This window comes from Mercenaria mercenaria, chromosome 9, assembly GCF_021730395.1.
Source record: "Mercenaria mercenaria strain notata chromosome 9, MADL_Memer_1, whole genome shotgun sequence".
NCBI classification, from domain to species: domain Eukaryota; kingdom Metazoa; phylum Mollusca; class Bivalvia; order Venerida; family Veneridae; genus Mercenaria; species Mercenaria mercenaria.
Genome location: NC_069369.1, coordinates 43,673,814 through 43,691,810, shown reverse-complemented (window position 1 = coordinate 43,691,810; position 17,997 = coordinate 43,673,814). Strand labels below are relative to the sequence as shown.

The 17,997-nt window shown below is 36.8% G+C and overlaps 1 protein-coding gene across 1 annotated transcript in view; it reads left to right on the top strand.

Moving 5' to 3' along the window:
* The first annotated feature begins 537 nt into the window (after positions 1 to 537).
* LOC123546996 (heat shock 70 kDa protein 12A-like) overlaps positions 538 to 17,997 on the top strand; it is a 96,593-nt gene continuing 79,133 nt past the window's right edge. The window contains exon 1 of the mRNA XM_045333718.2: positions 538 to 1,494. Coding sequence (XP_045189653.2) covers positions 636 to 1,494 — 859 coding nt within the window. The 5' untranslated portion in view covers positions 538 to 635. The remainder of the gene's footprint in view (positions 1,495 to 17,997) is intronic.

Here is a 17,997-nt window from a genome sequence, read left to right as displayed (position 1 = left end):
TTTATAGTGCGCGGTTGTAGTCGTCTATTCAGGGCTTCCTATGTACAATACTCAATTTCGCTGCGTCTGTAGACTTTGGATTCTATTTTTCGGTGATTCATTAAAATTGACTTTGTTAATTTTAGGATAGTCTAATCAATGTCTGTTAAGATATATGACTAGATGCGTTGTCTTCTTATAAAAGAAACTCGTTTTGAAATTCTGCAGGTACATTTCAGTCCAAAAAGGTTAAAAACTTTGTAGTTCTCTTTAGATCATCGATGCTCTAAAGGAGACATCAGCCAGACTCATAAATTAAATCTTGAAGTTCAGTTTCTCACGATCATTGATACCTTCTCTTATATGGCACAACCGCCTAAGTATTGAACCTTGGTAAGCCGCGATCCATTCCCGATGTCAAGTAAGAAATGAATTCAATGCAGTATAACATTATGTTGCTTTTGTTTCAATGAAACGCTTTCAGCCTGTCTAGAAACCTCTAGGCAAAATCAGTTATGTACTTAACGTTATAAAATTTGTCTATTTAAGCTGCAGAACCAGAACGCAATCACCTGGATGTAAATAAGTACAAGATAAGATCGTTGTCTTATGATGGAAAAGGGACTGAAGATGAGCTACCCCAAACAACTCTTCAGATGGGAAAGATGCGGAACCTTACACCAAACGACAAAACAAGACGTAAAAGGCTACAGGATGTGAACCACACGCGATCTCGAAGTGAAGATCGTGACGCGAGAGAAGCTGATCATAAATTGGATAGGTTTATCAAGATACAAGATGATGGTAACCAGTATTCTGTTAAAGACGACTTCAGATTTAAAATAAGTTCAACCGAAGATAACTATATGTTCGATAAATTCAAAGCAAAGTCCAAATTAATACACGAAAATAAGGGTACCCCTATGAGTCCTAAAGCGATGCTGGATGAGAATCCAATGCATACAGATAAATATGTTTCTGTTGAAAAAAATGGTAAAAAGAAAGAGGCGTCTGAAGATTCGAGCAATCTGTTTGTCGACAAAACTAATTCCGGTAATGGCTTAAAAGATCCTAATGTACTTATTAATGGAAAAGATTTTCTAATAAAACACAGAAACAGAATCAGTAAGTTGAAGAGACGATTTTTTGAGTCACAGACAACACTGAAGCCACTGCCTATAAAACACGATTTTGTCGGGTCTGAAAAATCTGAAAATGAAACTGCCGCACCAAGTAGTGATTATATCCAGGACACGGTCACAGCTGAACCGACCAGGAGTTATTCAAAAAGCGAGCGTTTTGCGACAAAATCCAGATCATCGGTGTTAAACAACTTCGACGAAATTTTTGGCGGACGGCGTAGAAGGCATTCGACAGATGGACCCGACGTTAGAAATCCATATGAAGACATGCGCATGCGTTGGTCGACAAGTTCTTGCCAGTATGCTGTGGTGGTAGCGATAGATTTTGGTACAACTTATAGCGGGTACGCTTACAGTTTTACAGATGAACCAGGTATTTACATAATTTACAGTTGAACCTGTATATAAACATTAATATAATTTACAACTTTTTATATTCTAGATGGTCTATCACAGGTTAGATTGTACTCTGTTATGCCTTGTATGGCCTGGTGGCTATATTAGTATTATTCTGAAACTAAATCTTTTCCAGAAATGTGAAGAAATTTCAAACAAAATTGGCTGCTGTACCATGCAGAGAGTAGACAATAGGATTCGTGCTTCTTAAGAGACAGATTTAAAAAGATTGAGAAAAAAGTTGTTTGAATTTAAAACAAATTGAAAGAATAAAACCATATCACCCCAAAGTTCATTGTGCTCCCTGCTTTCGCATTGGGGGGTGGTGAGGGGTGTAAAACAAACATCGCAAAATCATATGAAGTGTTGTTTTACAAAAAAAACAACATACAAAACGTATTCTTTTCTGTACAAAAGTGTCGACTACTTGTCATACTATTTGTTCATGTGCTACACTTAAAACAAAACAAAAATGTGGAGATTCTTCAAACTTTGCATCACGCCAACAGGTTTTGTTTAACTCTTTCCCTGCTAAATTTCTATAATGAACTTGTCCATCTTCCAATTTGGACAGTACCATTAACTGTTAAAATAGTCCAGGAAATTCGTAAAATAAGTGTGCACTTTCTGTGAAAAGTTTGAAACTTGGCATGATTGTAGAGGGATGTATTGTCCTTCATTTTTGACTGGGAAGCAGGTTGTATATGTTCAAAATGGCCGCCAAAATTCAAGATGGCCGCCAATATACATATTTTTGTAAAAAATGCTCTAGCATGGCGAAAAAATGTTTAAAAATATAGCAGAGAGTCATTTTAAGCTAGAGATTAGCTCTATATGCTTACAGAAAAAAGTCCAATATGGCGGCCTTATCCAAGATACCCGCCATAAAATCATTTTTTCCATGAAAATCTCTCTTCAAATGGACGAATTGTGCGAAAATGATGTGAAGAAATGTTGCATGGTATATGTAGAACATATTTGCAAAATACACTCCTCAAACAATTTTTGCACAAATAGTGAATAAACAAATTCAATATGGCCTACAAAATTCAAAATGGCTACCACAATTTTATTCATGAAAATTGTGCATCATTTAGTCATACTGTGTGAAAATTTTGAAACGTTGCATGGTAGTATGTATACATATTTGTATAATACGCTCTTCAAACATTGAATAAGAAAATTACTATGTCCTGGACCAATAAAATTCAACATGGCCGCCATAAATAATCCATAAAATCTTCAGTTTGGCATATTGTGTGAGTATTGTGAAACGTTGCATGATGATATAATATAGATTTGCAAAATATGCTCATAAAAAAATTAACACTTACATTTGGTAAATAAGTTCATGAATATGACTAATGAAATCCAATATGATTGCGAACCCCCGCCCCCCCCCCCCCCCCCCCCCCGCAACAGAAGGAATGGATTTACCTCGGAAATGCACACCTGACCTCGTATATCTACAACCGGTCACAGTAATTGCCATTGGATTAATTTTCTATATACAGCCCCAATTGCTTATGTTGGTATATGTTGTTATTCTGTCATTGACTGACCCTAGATTTAACTTGCCATTTTAGTTTAAACATGTTTCATTCCATCAATTAATGAAACATTTACAAAATAATAAGTCAGGAGACGGACAAATAACAATGCTTAGTACCTCTCTCTTGACCTGTCGCATTAAAGCTGCCAATGTAGACAAATCTACTGTTCCTTATGTGCAGCTCCATTATGGCAGTAATAACACAATAATTCTGTTACACATACGAAAGGGCAACATGCAATTAAACTACCCATATAATGACAATAAAACATTACCCTGGGAAGTCGCAGGTGCCACACTGTAAGCCCCGATGTTGCTTTCAAGGGAAGTGCTGGTTTCTTACATTTTTCGCAATAGAAGAATGGCGTCTGATCACAATGAATTTTGAGAATATTCTAAACTAGATTTCAAATACGATGTTGAGAATTCTACATGTATGGTCGAAGTACCTATGGTGAATCCTTGGACTCGTTTTCAGTTTGTTCAAAATTGCAGCCTGCGCTTCAGATAATGCGACACTCGTTAATTGTTGGCAGTAGTTCTAGAATTGTTTCTGACCGCAAATTACCCAACGTGGAGATAACCTGAAATGAATTTTTATTTTTCAATCAACTGGGCAGAATAAAGAAAATTTACATTTAAATGGGTCAACCGTGTTGTTGTACTTATGAAATAGACTAGCCCGGTTTATAGGTTGGTCAGGGCTACGGATGCCATCAAAATATTTCTATAAAATGCTTCTTCCCCTTCCGTCCATGTTTACAAACACGTTTGTTTATTTTATGGACTGTATCAGCAGGTGGGTATGTTTTTACAAATTAATGGGTATGTAAGTTGGAAAAAAAAGAGTGCTTATACACAGAACAATAAATTGACAATAGCACAAATTTAGTACTTGATAGCTCTTTCAAATTCATAAATTGTATTTTATTGTTCAAAATAACTGATTTTGATATCAAAATATGTAGTTCACAATTTTTATATACATTTCATACATATCTGGACTGGAAATTGTATTTTTTATACTTTTATTGTTAGTAAAAAAAACTTTACATCTGTGTTTATGCTGCAAGGTTCTTTTTTACTTTTCGTCTCAGCTTTGAAATCAAACTCATATCAGTATGAAAACAGTTTTCCCTTTTACTTTATGCACTGTACACTAACATATGCTTTATTTTCCTTACAAGTACCTGCTATATACCAATCTGAGAGAATTGTTGCACAATTCTTTGTAATCACATGCATTTACTCATACTGACAAAACATTTATTAATATGACCAAAACTTAGAGTAAAATAAGTTGATAAAATAATATTTTGCTAATTTGAATGGTTTTTGAATCAATTTCTGAGCTTCGTCCTTTGATAATAAATGTACTGTTTTAACTTATGGCTGCATTTTAACAAAGGGGTGGGCGGGGGTAACTTTCATATATAATTTTGCATGTAAACAAAAGAATAGAAAAAGTGGAAACTCCACAGGTCGCTCAACACGACAAAAATGTTGCAGGCTCGGTTTGATTGAGCCTGTTCATGGACGGTAGTGGAAATGCATGCTACCGTGCACGCCCTCTAGCCCCGGGTTGAGCAGAACTTTACATTTGCACATGCTTAAAGTACAAAGAAAACAATTTAGAGACATCTGCAGATGTGTTCATACGGCGTAGCACATGGAACCTTCAATGATACACTGGCGTGTAATTCAATGAAAAGCGGCGTAAAACCAACTTCTATACATAACTGTTAAGTATCAAAGAATACAAGTAACATAGGATAAGATAATATGTATTTTAAGTCCGGACAATATATATAACATGGCTTGTATACTTTAGAAAAGACAATCAAGTGTCAGTAATGAATCTATAAATAGATTCATAGTTCTGGCCATCTTGGAATATAATGGCCTTGATAGTTTTTATTTTGATTTTATAAGGGTATCAATCTTATATGATTGTTCCAAGTAACATCCTTTTACGTGATGTAATCAATTATTTCGTCATTTTCAAATAAAAGATGAGTTTTTGCGGCCATCTTGGAATTTGGCGGCCATATTGACTTTTCAATATAAATTGCAAATTTATTCGAAGCGTAGTATATATTCCACTATTATGCCAACGCTTTTTACAGGATACAAACACTTCTTTTGTCATTTTCTTAGTATACTAAATTATGGCGGCCATCTTGGATTTGGGCGGCCATCTTGGATTTCCACAAGACGCTTCCCAGTCTTAAATGAAGCGTATAATATTTATCTACTACTATGCCAAGTTTCATGCTTTTCACAACAGGTGCACAATTCGCCCCTTTTTATGCACGGATTTCTTGAACTAAAAGGGGTGCTTACCAAAAAGATACTTACTTAATGACAAACAGTGCAGATCATGATCAGACTGCACGGATCTACACTGGTCGCAAAGGCAGAATCATTCGTGTCCAGCACGGTAAGGGTTAAAAAAGGTTCATGTTCTGAGTGGCATGATTGATATGATATGTATGAACATATTTGACCGCATCCAATCATGCCACTCAGAAGTACAGATATTAGAAAAGTAGATGTGTCATTGTCATACGTAATTCCTTATTCTTTGATAAAACTTACCTAAACACAAAGATAATGAGCATAAACCATTTTTCTATTTTTAGTTACAGTGACCGAAAATACAATCCAAAGCCAGTGCTTAATTATAAGCTTACTACACATCAAGTTTGGCGATAGTAAGTCATTCCTAACTAAAGTTATAAACTGGAAGGTTAAGTTAAAAACAGATCTATTTATGTCTTCCCCCCCCCCCCACCCCCGCGCTCTGGGAGAGACATATTGTTTTTGCCATGTCCGTCCGTACGTACGTACGTACGTACGTCACACTTCATTTCCGATCAATAACTGGAGAACCATTTGACCTAGAACCTTCAAACTTCATAGGGTGGTAGGGCTGCTGGAGTAGTTGACCCCTATTGTTTTTGGGGTCACTCCATCAAAGGTCAAGGTCACAGGGGCCTGAACATTGAAAACCATTTCCGATCAATAACTTGAGAACCATTTGACCCAGAGTGTTGAAACTTCATAGGATGATTGATCATGCAGAGTAGATGATCCCTATTGATTTAGGGGTCACTCTGTTAAAGGTCAAGGTCACAGGGGCCTGAACATGGAAAACCGTTTCCGGTCAGTAACTTGAGAACCAAACTTCATAGGATGATTGGTCATGCAGAGTAGATGACCCCTATTGTTTTTGGGGTCACTCCATTAAAGTTCACGATCACAGGGGCCTGAACATTGAAAACCATTTCAGATCAATAACTTGAGAACCACTTGTCCCAGAATGTTGAAACTTGACAGGATGATTGAACATACAGAGTAGATGACCTCTATCGATTTTGGGGTCACTCTGTTAAAGGTCAAGGTCACAGGGGCCTGAACATGGAAAACCATTTCCGATCAATAACTTGAGAACCACTCGACTCAGAATGTTGAAACTACATAGGATGATTGAACATGCAGAGTAGATGATCCCTATTGATTTTTGGGTCAGTCTATCAAAGGTCAAAGTCACAGGGGCCTGGTCATGTAAAATCATTTCCGGACAGTAACCTGAGAACCACTTGACCTAGAATGTTGAAACTCAATAGGATGATTGGACATGCAGAGTAGATGACCCTTACCTATTTTTGGGTCACTTGGTCAAAGATCAAGGTCACAGGAGCCTGAACAGTAACTTGAGAACCACTAGGCCAAGAATGTTGAAACTTAGCGGGATGACTGGACATGCCAAGTAGGTGATCCCTATTGCAGCCAACCATCAGTGTCTCTTTGACTTTCGCTCCCGACCCCTATTGACTTCTTGCCTATACGACTTTGCATTGGGGGAGACATGCGCTTTTTTACAAAAGCATCTTCTAGTTTTAGTAACTTTGACTTTAACCTTGACCCAATGGCATTACAATGACATAAAAAAAGTTAGACACTCTGTTCCAATCTGTTCCAGATCATAAAAAGACCTCTCTAGCCCAATGCTCTAGACCACTGAGCCATAGAGGAACTTTCAAACTCAGCAGATTAATTAAATTATCTCATTCCAAACTAGAGCTATACCGAGTGATCCCCAAATACATTCCCAACCTATACTCAGTTCCAAAAGAAAGTGTGCACTTTTTAAGTTTAAATATTTCAAAAAATTCCCCGACGTTTTTGTTTCATTTTTTCATACACTAACTCTCAGGTATAACTCAAAATCTAAAATGCACACCAATTTGTTTACGAACTGATTTAAATTTTGGTACCAAACATAAGTTTTCATGAAAATAACCGAGAAAAAATAACAGAAAACTAAGTGCACACTTTCTTTTGGAACTGAGTGTATGTGTTTGATAAAGGCTGTCTACATACAAAGTTTGCTGGCAATCGGTGTACAAAAACTAAATATATAGAGTCGAAGCCATTTTTCTATTTTTGGTAACAGTGACCCTAAATGTCATCCAAAGGTAATTCTTCAGATAAGCTTGTTGTACATCAAGTTTGGTGACAGCAAATAAATCAGAACTAAGTCTGTTATTTCAAATGCTTGTTTTTGTCCTTTATGCGTCTTCAATGTTGACTTTTTCATCTATATCATAGCCGTGTCTATTTTATAGATCAAAACACAATAATTCTGAATTTTACAGAAAGCGAAGTATAGACATAAGAAATATACTTAAGCAAATACTTAAGTTCGTTATATCATGCTAAAGAGAAATATCATATTTGCGTGACAGAAATAAGTACTGCAGACAAATACTAGTTTAAACATATTTTATTGCTTATAATACATGTATTTATATCATTACATCAACATATGGATATTAACAATCGATTGATTTATAGCAATAGGGTCGGACCACAAGTTCTGCCAACATTAGTAAACGGCCCTTCCCTCAAATACTACTAATCATAGTGTATTTTAGCTATAAATACATTGTTATAGAAAAAAACAACTTTAAATAACAATTACTTAAGTAATAACACGATTTTAAAATAACAGACTTAACTAAGTAATTACTTAAGTTTTTTCGTGAAATTGGGGCCTGGTTCTTGCGCATTACAAATCAACTCATTATAGGGTACCTTCATGAAACTTGGTCAGAATGTTTATCTTGATGACTCCAAGGCCACGTTTAACAGGTGAGCTATATAGGGTCATCATGACGCACTTGTTCAAAATGCCTCTTGATTTTACTCAAACAACTCGGTCTCCAATTTTATACTTTGGCTTACTCTTTAATACTTTTAACTTACCGTACAAGTTAAATTATACATTACCTTTATTTGAATCTTTACTGGCTTCAGTCGGTGGGTGCCATTTTTATACTAGAATGTTTTGTGTTATTGTATTTATTTACCATTTCCTCTAAATTATTTAAATAAAATATTTCATCATTATTCTTTTAAAATTTCTGTTAAATCTTTCTTTAACTACCGCCTTCCCTTCATTAAATGTGTGATACATATTTATTTTATTTTTATTTAAAAAGGCTTGGAAAATTTTATTATAAAATTCTTTTCCTTCATCAACCCATAAATGTTTGGAAATTCTTCCTTTTGAAACTATTTTATTAGATGCTTCTGTAACAGATTCTCCAGTTTTATTTTTAATGGAATAACGGAAGCATATTTGCTAAAATCATCTATCACAGTAAATAAGTACTTAATATCTTATTGTACTTAGAAAACGCTTGCATATCAACCAAGTGGCTGACCAGATTTCATCAATATTGCTCACTATAACTCGGCGTTTTGGAAATTTCCTTTTATTTTGCTTGTGTAATTTTTCTGCTAATTCTTCTCTCCAGTTTATTTCGGGGGATTCAGCCATTAATTTTATGTTAAAGGCTTCCCCCATTTTCCCGTTTTTCGTCGAGCCCGCTTTCGGATGCGAAGACATAGTTATCCAAATGGCTGTTCGGTGTATGTGCGTGCGTCCGTGCATGCGTGCGTCCGTCCGGATTTGTTTGTCCGGACCATAACTTTGACATGCATGGAGCAATCTTGTTTATATTTGGCATGAATGTTAACCTCAGTGAGACGGAGTGTCATGCGCAAACCCCAGGTTCCTTTCTCAAATGTCAAGGTCACACACAGGTCAAAAGTCAAATTCAAAAATGACTTTGTCCGGAGCATTTCTTTTTCAGGCATGGAGGGATTTTGATGTAACTTGGCACAATTGTTCACCATCATGAGACAAAGTGTCATGCGCAAGAACCAGGTCCCTAGGTCTAAGGTCAAGGTCACACTTAGAGGTCAAAGGATACAAGAATGACAACTTTGTCCGGAGCATTTCTTCTTCATGCATAGAGAGATTTTGATGTAACTTGGCACACATGTTCACCATCATGAGACGGAGTGTCATGCGCAAGAACTAGGTCCCTAGGTCTAAGGTCAAGGTCACACTTAGAGGTCAAAAGTCAGATACAAAAATGACTTTGTCTGGAGCATTTCTTTTTGATGCATAGAGGGATTTTGATGTAACTTGGCACAATTGTTCATCATCATGAGACGGAGTGTCATGCGCAAGATCCTAGAATTACTTCCCTTTGTTGTTACTATAAATAGCTTATATTTGTAACTTTTTATTACTGGTCGTGGGGAAAAATCAAGACCACTTTTCTGTAGTACAAAATGCATGTTACATCCAATTTTCAGGTGAATTTTGACCTATCTCTAATGGTGAGGATTTTTGTGTGGACTTAGAACTTTTTTTTTTTTAAGATTTACGTCCCTTAGTTGTTACTTTAAATAACTTATATTGTTACTTTTTGCAATCTCTTTTTTATTTGGCATAAATGTTTGCCTCAGTGAGACAGGGAGTGTCATGTGCAACTCCCAGTCCTTTTGACAGCTGGCGGGCTCGACATGTTGCCCGTGGGCATCTAGTATAGACTTGTTGAAACCTGCTCTTGATTCCGATTGTGAAAGTCTTGAGCTTCTAGCTCCCGGGGACGGCTGTACCTGTCTGAGCCCAAGTGTATATTTCATATCAATTGCTGGTTTTACAACTAAGTGTTTTGCTTTTTTTTAGCTTGTAGTGACAAGTTGAGCTTTTGTGATCGCCCTTTGTCCGTCGTCCGTCCACAATGTCTTGTGAACATGATAGAGACCATATTTTGCAATTGATTTTATTCAAACTTGCACACAATTTGTATTGGCATAATATATCGGTTCCTTTCGAAAACTGGCTAGATTACTTCATAATACCAGAGTTATGGCCCCTTAAAGGGCAAAAATTTGCTATTTTGGCTTGTAAACACGATAGAGACCACATTTTGCAATTAATTTAAATCAAACTTGCACAACACTTGTATTGGCATAATATCTCAATTCTTTTCGAAAACTGGCTAGATCCCATCATTGGTTCCAGAGTTATGGCCCCTTAAAGGGCCAAAATTTGCAGCCATATAGAGACTTCATGGTTTGATTTAATACAAACCTGCAAAATAACTTTAGATCGTGGATTCCATGATGAATCCGTCAGATCCAATCATAGGTTCCGGAGTTACGGCCCCTGATTGACCCCTGAAAGAGCCAAAATTTCTTAATTTTTACCTTGTGAACACGATAGAAGTGACATTTTACATTTGATTTAAACCACACTTACACTCAAATTACACTCAAATTAAGTCACAATAAGATCTTGGTTTCTCTGGAAAACCGGCAAGAATCCATCATGGATTCTAGTATTACTGTCCCTGGAAGGGGCAAAATTTTCTAGTTTGGTCATTTCAGCCATATAGAGGTTTCATTTATGCTTTGATTTGATACAATCTTGCACAGAATGTTTATCATGATGATCTCTGGGCAAAGTTCGAAAATGGGTAATGTGGGGTCAAAAACTAGGCCACCTTTGACCTTTGTCAAATCAAAGGAAAAGCTTGTTAACAGAAAATGAAATAAAACAACTAAAACATTAAAGGATGTACAGGTACAGCTATTTTACCCTACGACATAATCCCCCTGCTTCGAAAATGGCGTCCCGACATTTAACATGCAAAATGAAGCAAACCATTTTGTATAAATATAAAATAAAACAACTAAAATGTTTTCATAAGTAACATCACGTGAAATATCAAAATATATTGCACATGATGCATAAATAAAAATACATAATATTATATGGTGAATGAATGAAAAGGTGTATATCATTTAGAATAAATTGATATGTGTGAGGTTTATGCATGTATGTTATTTGATATGCGGACGTTATCCATAATTCATATCTCCATTAGACCCCGATCACAATATATCACCATACTGTCAACATGAACATAACTATTTGTAAATAAACTTTCAACACATATTCACATACACTCTGTTTACTGTTACTTCAATGTTTATAATCACTTTTATTAAAATATTTGACTATGTACACTCTCTGTCTCTAGTAAAAAATCCAAACCATAGACTTTTGCCATCGTGGGTTAATTCGTGTACGAATCGGCCGTCCATATGTCTGTTCAGTAGACGTATCTGTTGCATATTTATCACCACTACGTTGTCTATTCTGAGCTAAATGAATCTCTTTTGTTTTTATAAGTATCACTAGATGTATCCCTTCTAGCTGGAATGATGTATTTCGGTACTGATTTATTTGATTGTGTCTTCCGGTGGAGTAGGAATGTCTTTTGATGGCGATGATTCACCTCGGTTAGTATATGCACTGCCATCAACTGGATGATCTGTGGAAGTACCTTCCAGGTAAGTATCATTGTTTTCAACCGGAGTATTTTGATTATGATCTTGTTGTTGAGTATTTTGTACTTTATTGCTTAGTGGTAAAAACAGATTTCTGTGTAGCGTCCTTGTCTTTTTGGCTTTTGGTGAGTCTTTTCGTACTACAAAGACTGGCATGTCTGGATTCGGTTGGTCAATTGTCCGCTAATTTGCATTTTCCACGAAGAGAAACATTTCGTACCAAAACTAGATTACCTGGTACAATAGTGGAGGCTTTAGCACGAGTATCGTATCGTCTTTTGTTGGTCTCTGCTGTATGTCTTTCTGTTTCTTCTGCTTTCTTATATGCATTCGTGAGGCGTTCCCTGAGTTTTCGGACGTATTTATGTTGGTCTTTGCTATCAGACTCATTGTTTGGGAGTCCTAGAAATGCATCGACTGCTAGTTTTGGATGACGACCAAACATAAGGTAGTATGGAGAATATCCAGTACTGTCGTTGATGGTCACATTGTATGCATGAACAAGAGGAGCTACGTAGGACTTCCAGTCAGACTTTTCATTGTTTTCCAATGTCCCTAGCATCTTTAGAAGTGTGGAGTTGAACCTTTCAACTTTTCCGTTACCGATCGGGTGGTAAGGAGTAGTATGACTCTTGAAGATGCCAGCTAGGTTACAAAGGTCTTTAATCAGTGCCGACTCAAAGTTTGCTCCTTGGTCGCTATGAATACGAGCCGGAAATCCATAATGTACAATGAATTGATCTAACAACACTCTGGCAGTGGTCATTGCAGTTTGGTTCTTGGTGGGATAGGCTTGAGCCTACCTGGTGAAGTGGTCGGTAACTACCAAAATATTTTCAAACCCACACATCGACCTTTCTAGACTAAGGAAGGCCATGCCCAAGATTTCCATGGGTGCCGATGATTTGATGTTCACAAGTGAAGCTATGTTTGGGAAAGTATTTCGTCTGATGCATCTAGCAAACTGTTGGATTTTTTCCTGGATCCATACCTGGCCAAAAGAAACGTTGTCTGAATAGGTATGTAGTCTTGTCACACCCTTGATGACCCAAGTCGTGGTGAAGAGTAAGGAAAAGTTCTTCCCGTAGGTCCTTCGGTAGAACTAGTTGGAGGTACTCTTGGTTTTTCAGGACACCACGACGATACAAGACGTTGTCTCTAATATCTAGTTTTTCCCATTCCCTAAGGTACTTAGTCACTGCAGGATCTGTTTAGCAAGTCAACTTAGCTGATGGTCTTGTTCCTTCCTTTAGGTGAGTAAGAATTTGGGATATTGTAGCATCGTCATGTTGTGCTTTTCTCCAGTTCTTCCAGCAAAGACATTCTAACTCTATCACATGATTGGGGATATCATCCGACGGAGACGATTCGACATCAGGTAAGTTGTCTGGATTTATTAAACCATAACTTAATGGTGCCTTCTGGATGTCAACAGTTGCAGAAAAGGTGAGTGCCTTTATTACTTCTTTATCGCTTTTTGTGTCGTATTCGTGTTTGTTTTGTTTAAATTGTCTTGATAAAGCATCTGCGTCGGCGTTATGTTTACCACTCCTGTAGCTGATTGTGTAATCGTAACCGGACAGAGCAGCCAACCAACGATGCCCTGTTGCATCAAGCTTAGCAGTTGTTTGTACGTAGGTCAGAGGATTATTGTCTGTTAGAACAACAAATTTGTTTCCATAGAGGTAATCATTGAATTTCTCAGTGATGGCCCATTTTAGTGCCAGAAATTCCAATTTGTGTGCTGGATAATGTATCTCTGATTGTTCAAGGCTTCTGCTTGCGTAGGCTACGACTCTTTCAGAACTACCTTGTCGTTGGTATAGCACTGCACCAAGACCTGTCGATGAAGCATCTGTATGCACAATGAACGGAAGTTGGGAGTTTGCATACGCAAGTATGGGAGGATGGGTCAACTTTTCAATAATGGTGGTAAAAGCTTGCTGTTGTTCTTCTTTCCAAGTGAATGGTACCTTTTTCTTTGAAGCCTTATGTTTCTTGTTTGTTGTGAAACCTATAAGTAGGTCATTTAAAGGTCTTACAATTTAGGCATATCCTTTAATGAATCTCCTATAATATCCTGTAAAGCCAAGGAATTGTCCGACTTTTTTGTTGATTTAGGAACTGGCCAAGACTTTACTGCTGCTCTTTTATCTGGATCTGCATGGATTCCTTCCTCAGAGACAACATGTCCAAGGTAAGTAACTTGAGGTTTCAGAAATTCACATTTACTACCTTTTAGTTTCAGGTTATGTTCAGCGAGACGTGAAAAGACCGCATCTAGTCTATCGAGATGTTGTTCAAACGTGGATGAAAAGATGATTATGTCATCCAAGTATATGAGGCAATCTCTGAGGTTAAGATCCCCCATACACCTCTCCATCAATCGCTGGAACGTTTCCAATGCGTTGGTGAGGGCATCCTATTGCATTCGCAGAACCCAAGTGTACCAACCGTGAATGCAGTTTTGTGACGGTCTTCTTCCTTTACTGAAACTTGCCAGTATCCTGATCTGATATCTAGTTTGGAAAAGTATTTGGATCCTGCTAAAAGGTGTAGAGTATTCTTCATTCTCGGAATGGCATATGTGTCTCTAGTTGTGTTTTTGTTTAATTTCATAAAATCTATATAGAATCTTATGTTTCCATCTTTCTTCCTTACAATGGCTTTTGTTTCTGCTCGTCTGTATAATTTGTATTGTCTATTTCCACACCAATTGGTAATTCTGTATCTTGCATAGTTTCATTTACAGTTTGTTGTTGAAGTGTTGTTTTCTTTGTTGTTTCGTCTTTGTTAAACAGTGGTGGTCCTCGTAAAATTGTAACTTCTTGCAGATCACATAAATTAGACTCTTGGATAAACACTAACTCTCGAAGAACAGTGGTAATCATGACATGGTTCAGTGACTGCAGCTTTAACTGATTTTGTGATTCTAACAAATCCATGTTTCATATGGTTGTAATGTAATCTTTGTGCAGCTTTGACTATGCCTACTGATTCATTGGTAATACTTTGAAATGCCATATCCCAAGCTTCTGGAATATTTGTTGAAACTGTGTCTGTAATTTTCTCTCGACAAAGACGAAAAACATTTGTTCCTATTACTACAGGGACATCATGATTATTTTCCGTCATAGGAACAATCAGGACTGGAACGTCAAAATGATGTGTCTTTCATAAAAGGTATGACCAAGATATGGAACTTTCTGTCCATTAGCTGCATTGATCTGAAGATTAAAATCGTCAATTGATAGTAACTGTGGTTTCGGATTAAGGGAGTTGTAAAATTCAACTGACATAGTTGTTATCATTGAACCTGTATCGACCACGCCGTTTGTATGCTTCCCTTCTATTTCAATGTCCCCGATGTTATTACTTCCAACTATTCTATCATAAATCGATGTTTTCTTGGAGCTTTCAAATTTTCCATTGTCTCCTATCTGCCCCCGATAGAGACGCCTTTGAGTTTAAAGTACTCGTCCAATCTTCATTTTCAGTTTTCTTCCATGTATGTTCGTTGTATGTGTTCGGGTTTAACGTCTTTTTCAACAATTTTTCAGTCATATAAACGACGGTGTCTACTTGTAGCAGTGAGCACAATGCCCAACTTTATAGTGCTGCCTCACTGGAATATCACGCCGTAGACACGTGACATGATACCCCACTCAGTCACATTATACTGACACCGGGCTGACCAGTCCTAGCACTACCCTCTTTATGCTGAGCGCCAAGCGAAGAAGCTGCTAGTACCATTTCTTACGTCTTTGGTATGACGTGGCCGGGGATCGAACCCAGGACCTCCCGCACTCGAAGCGGACGCTCTACGACTAGGCTACCAAGGCAGTTATCTCTATTGTTCTCTCTATATTCTCTGTCCTTTTCTAGCACTATCTTTATCGTCATTGTTTGGAGTATGTCTTCTCTCATATCCATTATCTCTGTAGTTTCTTTCTTCATATTGTTCTTTCTTATCTCTACTGTCTCTGTAATTCCTGTAATATCTTTGTTCTTTCTTTTTATCCTAGTAATCTCTTCTATCACTTCTTCTATCTCTTGGGATGTATCTTCTTCTATCTCTTTATTCCTTATACCTTTCATCATATCTACTCAATTTTCCGTAATCTCTGTAATATCTCTCATCACTTCTTCTGTCTCTTCTATAATAATCTGTCATATCTATCTATCGTCATATCTTCTGTGTCTCTCATTGTCACCATTACGTAAATCACTAGCTCTTCTTTTCTTCCAGAATCTCTAACATATCTGTCATCATCTTGTCTATCTCTTACAGAATATCTCTTCTCTCTGCTGCTGTATTCCTCGTCTTTTCTGTGATATTCTGTATCTTCTCTATTGTCATTTCTGTACCTTCTTCTATCCTCGTGTTCTGTCTCTCTTGTCTTACTGATTTCTGTTTCCAGCTGCTTCATCCGTTTTACTATGTCTTGTAATACTGTCATCTGTTCATATGTTTCTGTTTGTCTCTTCACTGTGTGTAGTTTCTCCTCTTTTATGGGTTCCTCTAGAGCACTTTTCATTTCGTTCTCTTCTATTCTTACTTTCCATCTCAATTCTTCAAACGTTCTTGCAGTCTCAAAGTACATTCTTGTCGCATTCTTTAGATCTACATTATAAAGTTGCCTCTAAAACCTGGTCTTAAGCATTTCATCCTTTTGACTCTCTTGTATATGCCCTTTCTCTATAGCTGTCTGTATAATACTCTCTAATACTCACTAAATCTTATACCCCACTCTGCAATTCCTTCATTTCTTTTCTGTCTTGCCATGTAAAATTCTGTTAAAACAGATTCTCCAGATCTAACATTTCCATAAACACTTTTCAGTTTGTGTATGATATATCTTGTTGTTGTCGACGGAGGTATTGTTAGCAAAAGCTTTCTCGTCTGTCCACAAAGAGAATTTCTAACTGCTTGTCTCAGCAAACTTCCTTCGTACAACCCAGACTTCATTATAACTTCTTCCATTCCTCGAATGTTGTTTTGGTCAAACTGGGCACTGTTGGTTTAAGCAATTTGCCTTTTCAATGGTCGTTTTCATTTGCAACCTGTTCACTCTCTTTCTTTGCTTTGTGTTCTGATTTAGTGTATCTGTATCTTTCACGTTCGGCGTCTTTCAGTTTCAATAACTTTTCTGGTTTCCTCCTTTGCATTTCCTTCTTAATTGCAAGTCCTTCAGTATTTTCTTTTCTTTTTCCTTTCTTTGCACGTCTTTCAATAATTTGTTTCGTTCTATCTTTTCTTCAATATTTCTTTTCTGTATCTGTAGTTGTTCAATCTTCTGTCTAAGTTCAAGCTCTTCATCCTTTTCATCTTAACTAAGTTCTCTATTATCTCCCATTTCTTCTTCATATACTTCATCTTCTCCTTTATCATGCGAACAATGTTTGGTATTTCCTATAGGCTTATCTTCCATACGCTTACTCGACTCTAAATGTCTACGTGTCCTGTCTACTTTTTCATATGTCTGCTTGTACTGTAGTGTAGTTCTGTTTGTATTGTTTTCTAGTTCTACTTTTTATTGTTTACATTCTTTTTCTTTATCCTCTAACGACTTCATTTCTCTTTCTATTCTCAATAATTCATCCTGGTCGCCATCAATGTTCGAACTTTCATATTTTGGTGTTCCTATGTTTATACATGTTTCTGTGTTTTCTTGGTCCAAATCATCCAGTTTAGTGTATAAGGAACCATTCAGACTTTCATCACTCCTTTCATCACTTATTTCTCCATCTCTCTGATCATTATCATACACCATACCTTGCTCCTCGGTACTTGAAACATTTTCATCAATGTTGAAATATTCACTCAGTAATTTCTGTCTTCCTTCCATCATTCTTATTTGTTCTTTCATTTCTTCTAGCTGATTTTGTTTTTCTAAAATTTCCCTCCTTCTATCTAACTTTTTTTCTCTCCTAATTCTCTCTTTTTGTAGTTTTAATTCTCTCAGTTCCTGCTCCTGTCTCTCCTTTAGTTCTGTATCTAGCTCTTCTAACATCCTCTTTTCTTCTTCCTCCTCTTTCCTTCTTTGTCGTTCTATCCTTCTCAATTCTCTGTCTGATAAGTACTGAGCCACGGTTATACTGAAGTTACTTCACAAAGAAATATATCTAATTTATAAGATGTCTCTATTATCCACCGTACTTTTCAAACTTTCAAATGTTTTCATTCACTTTCAGGCAACCATATAT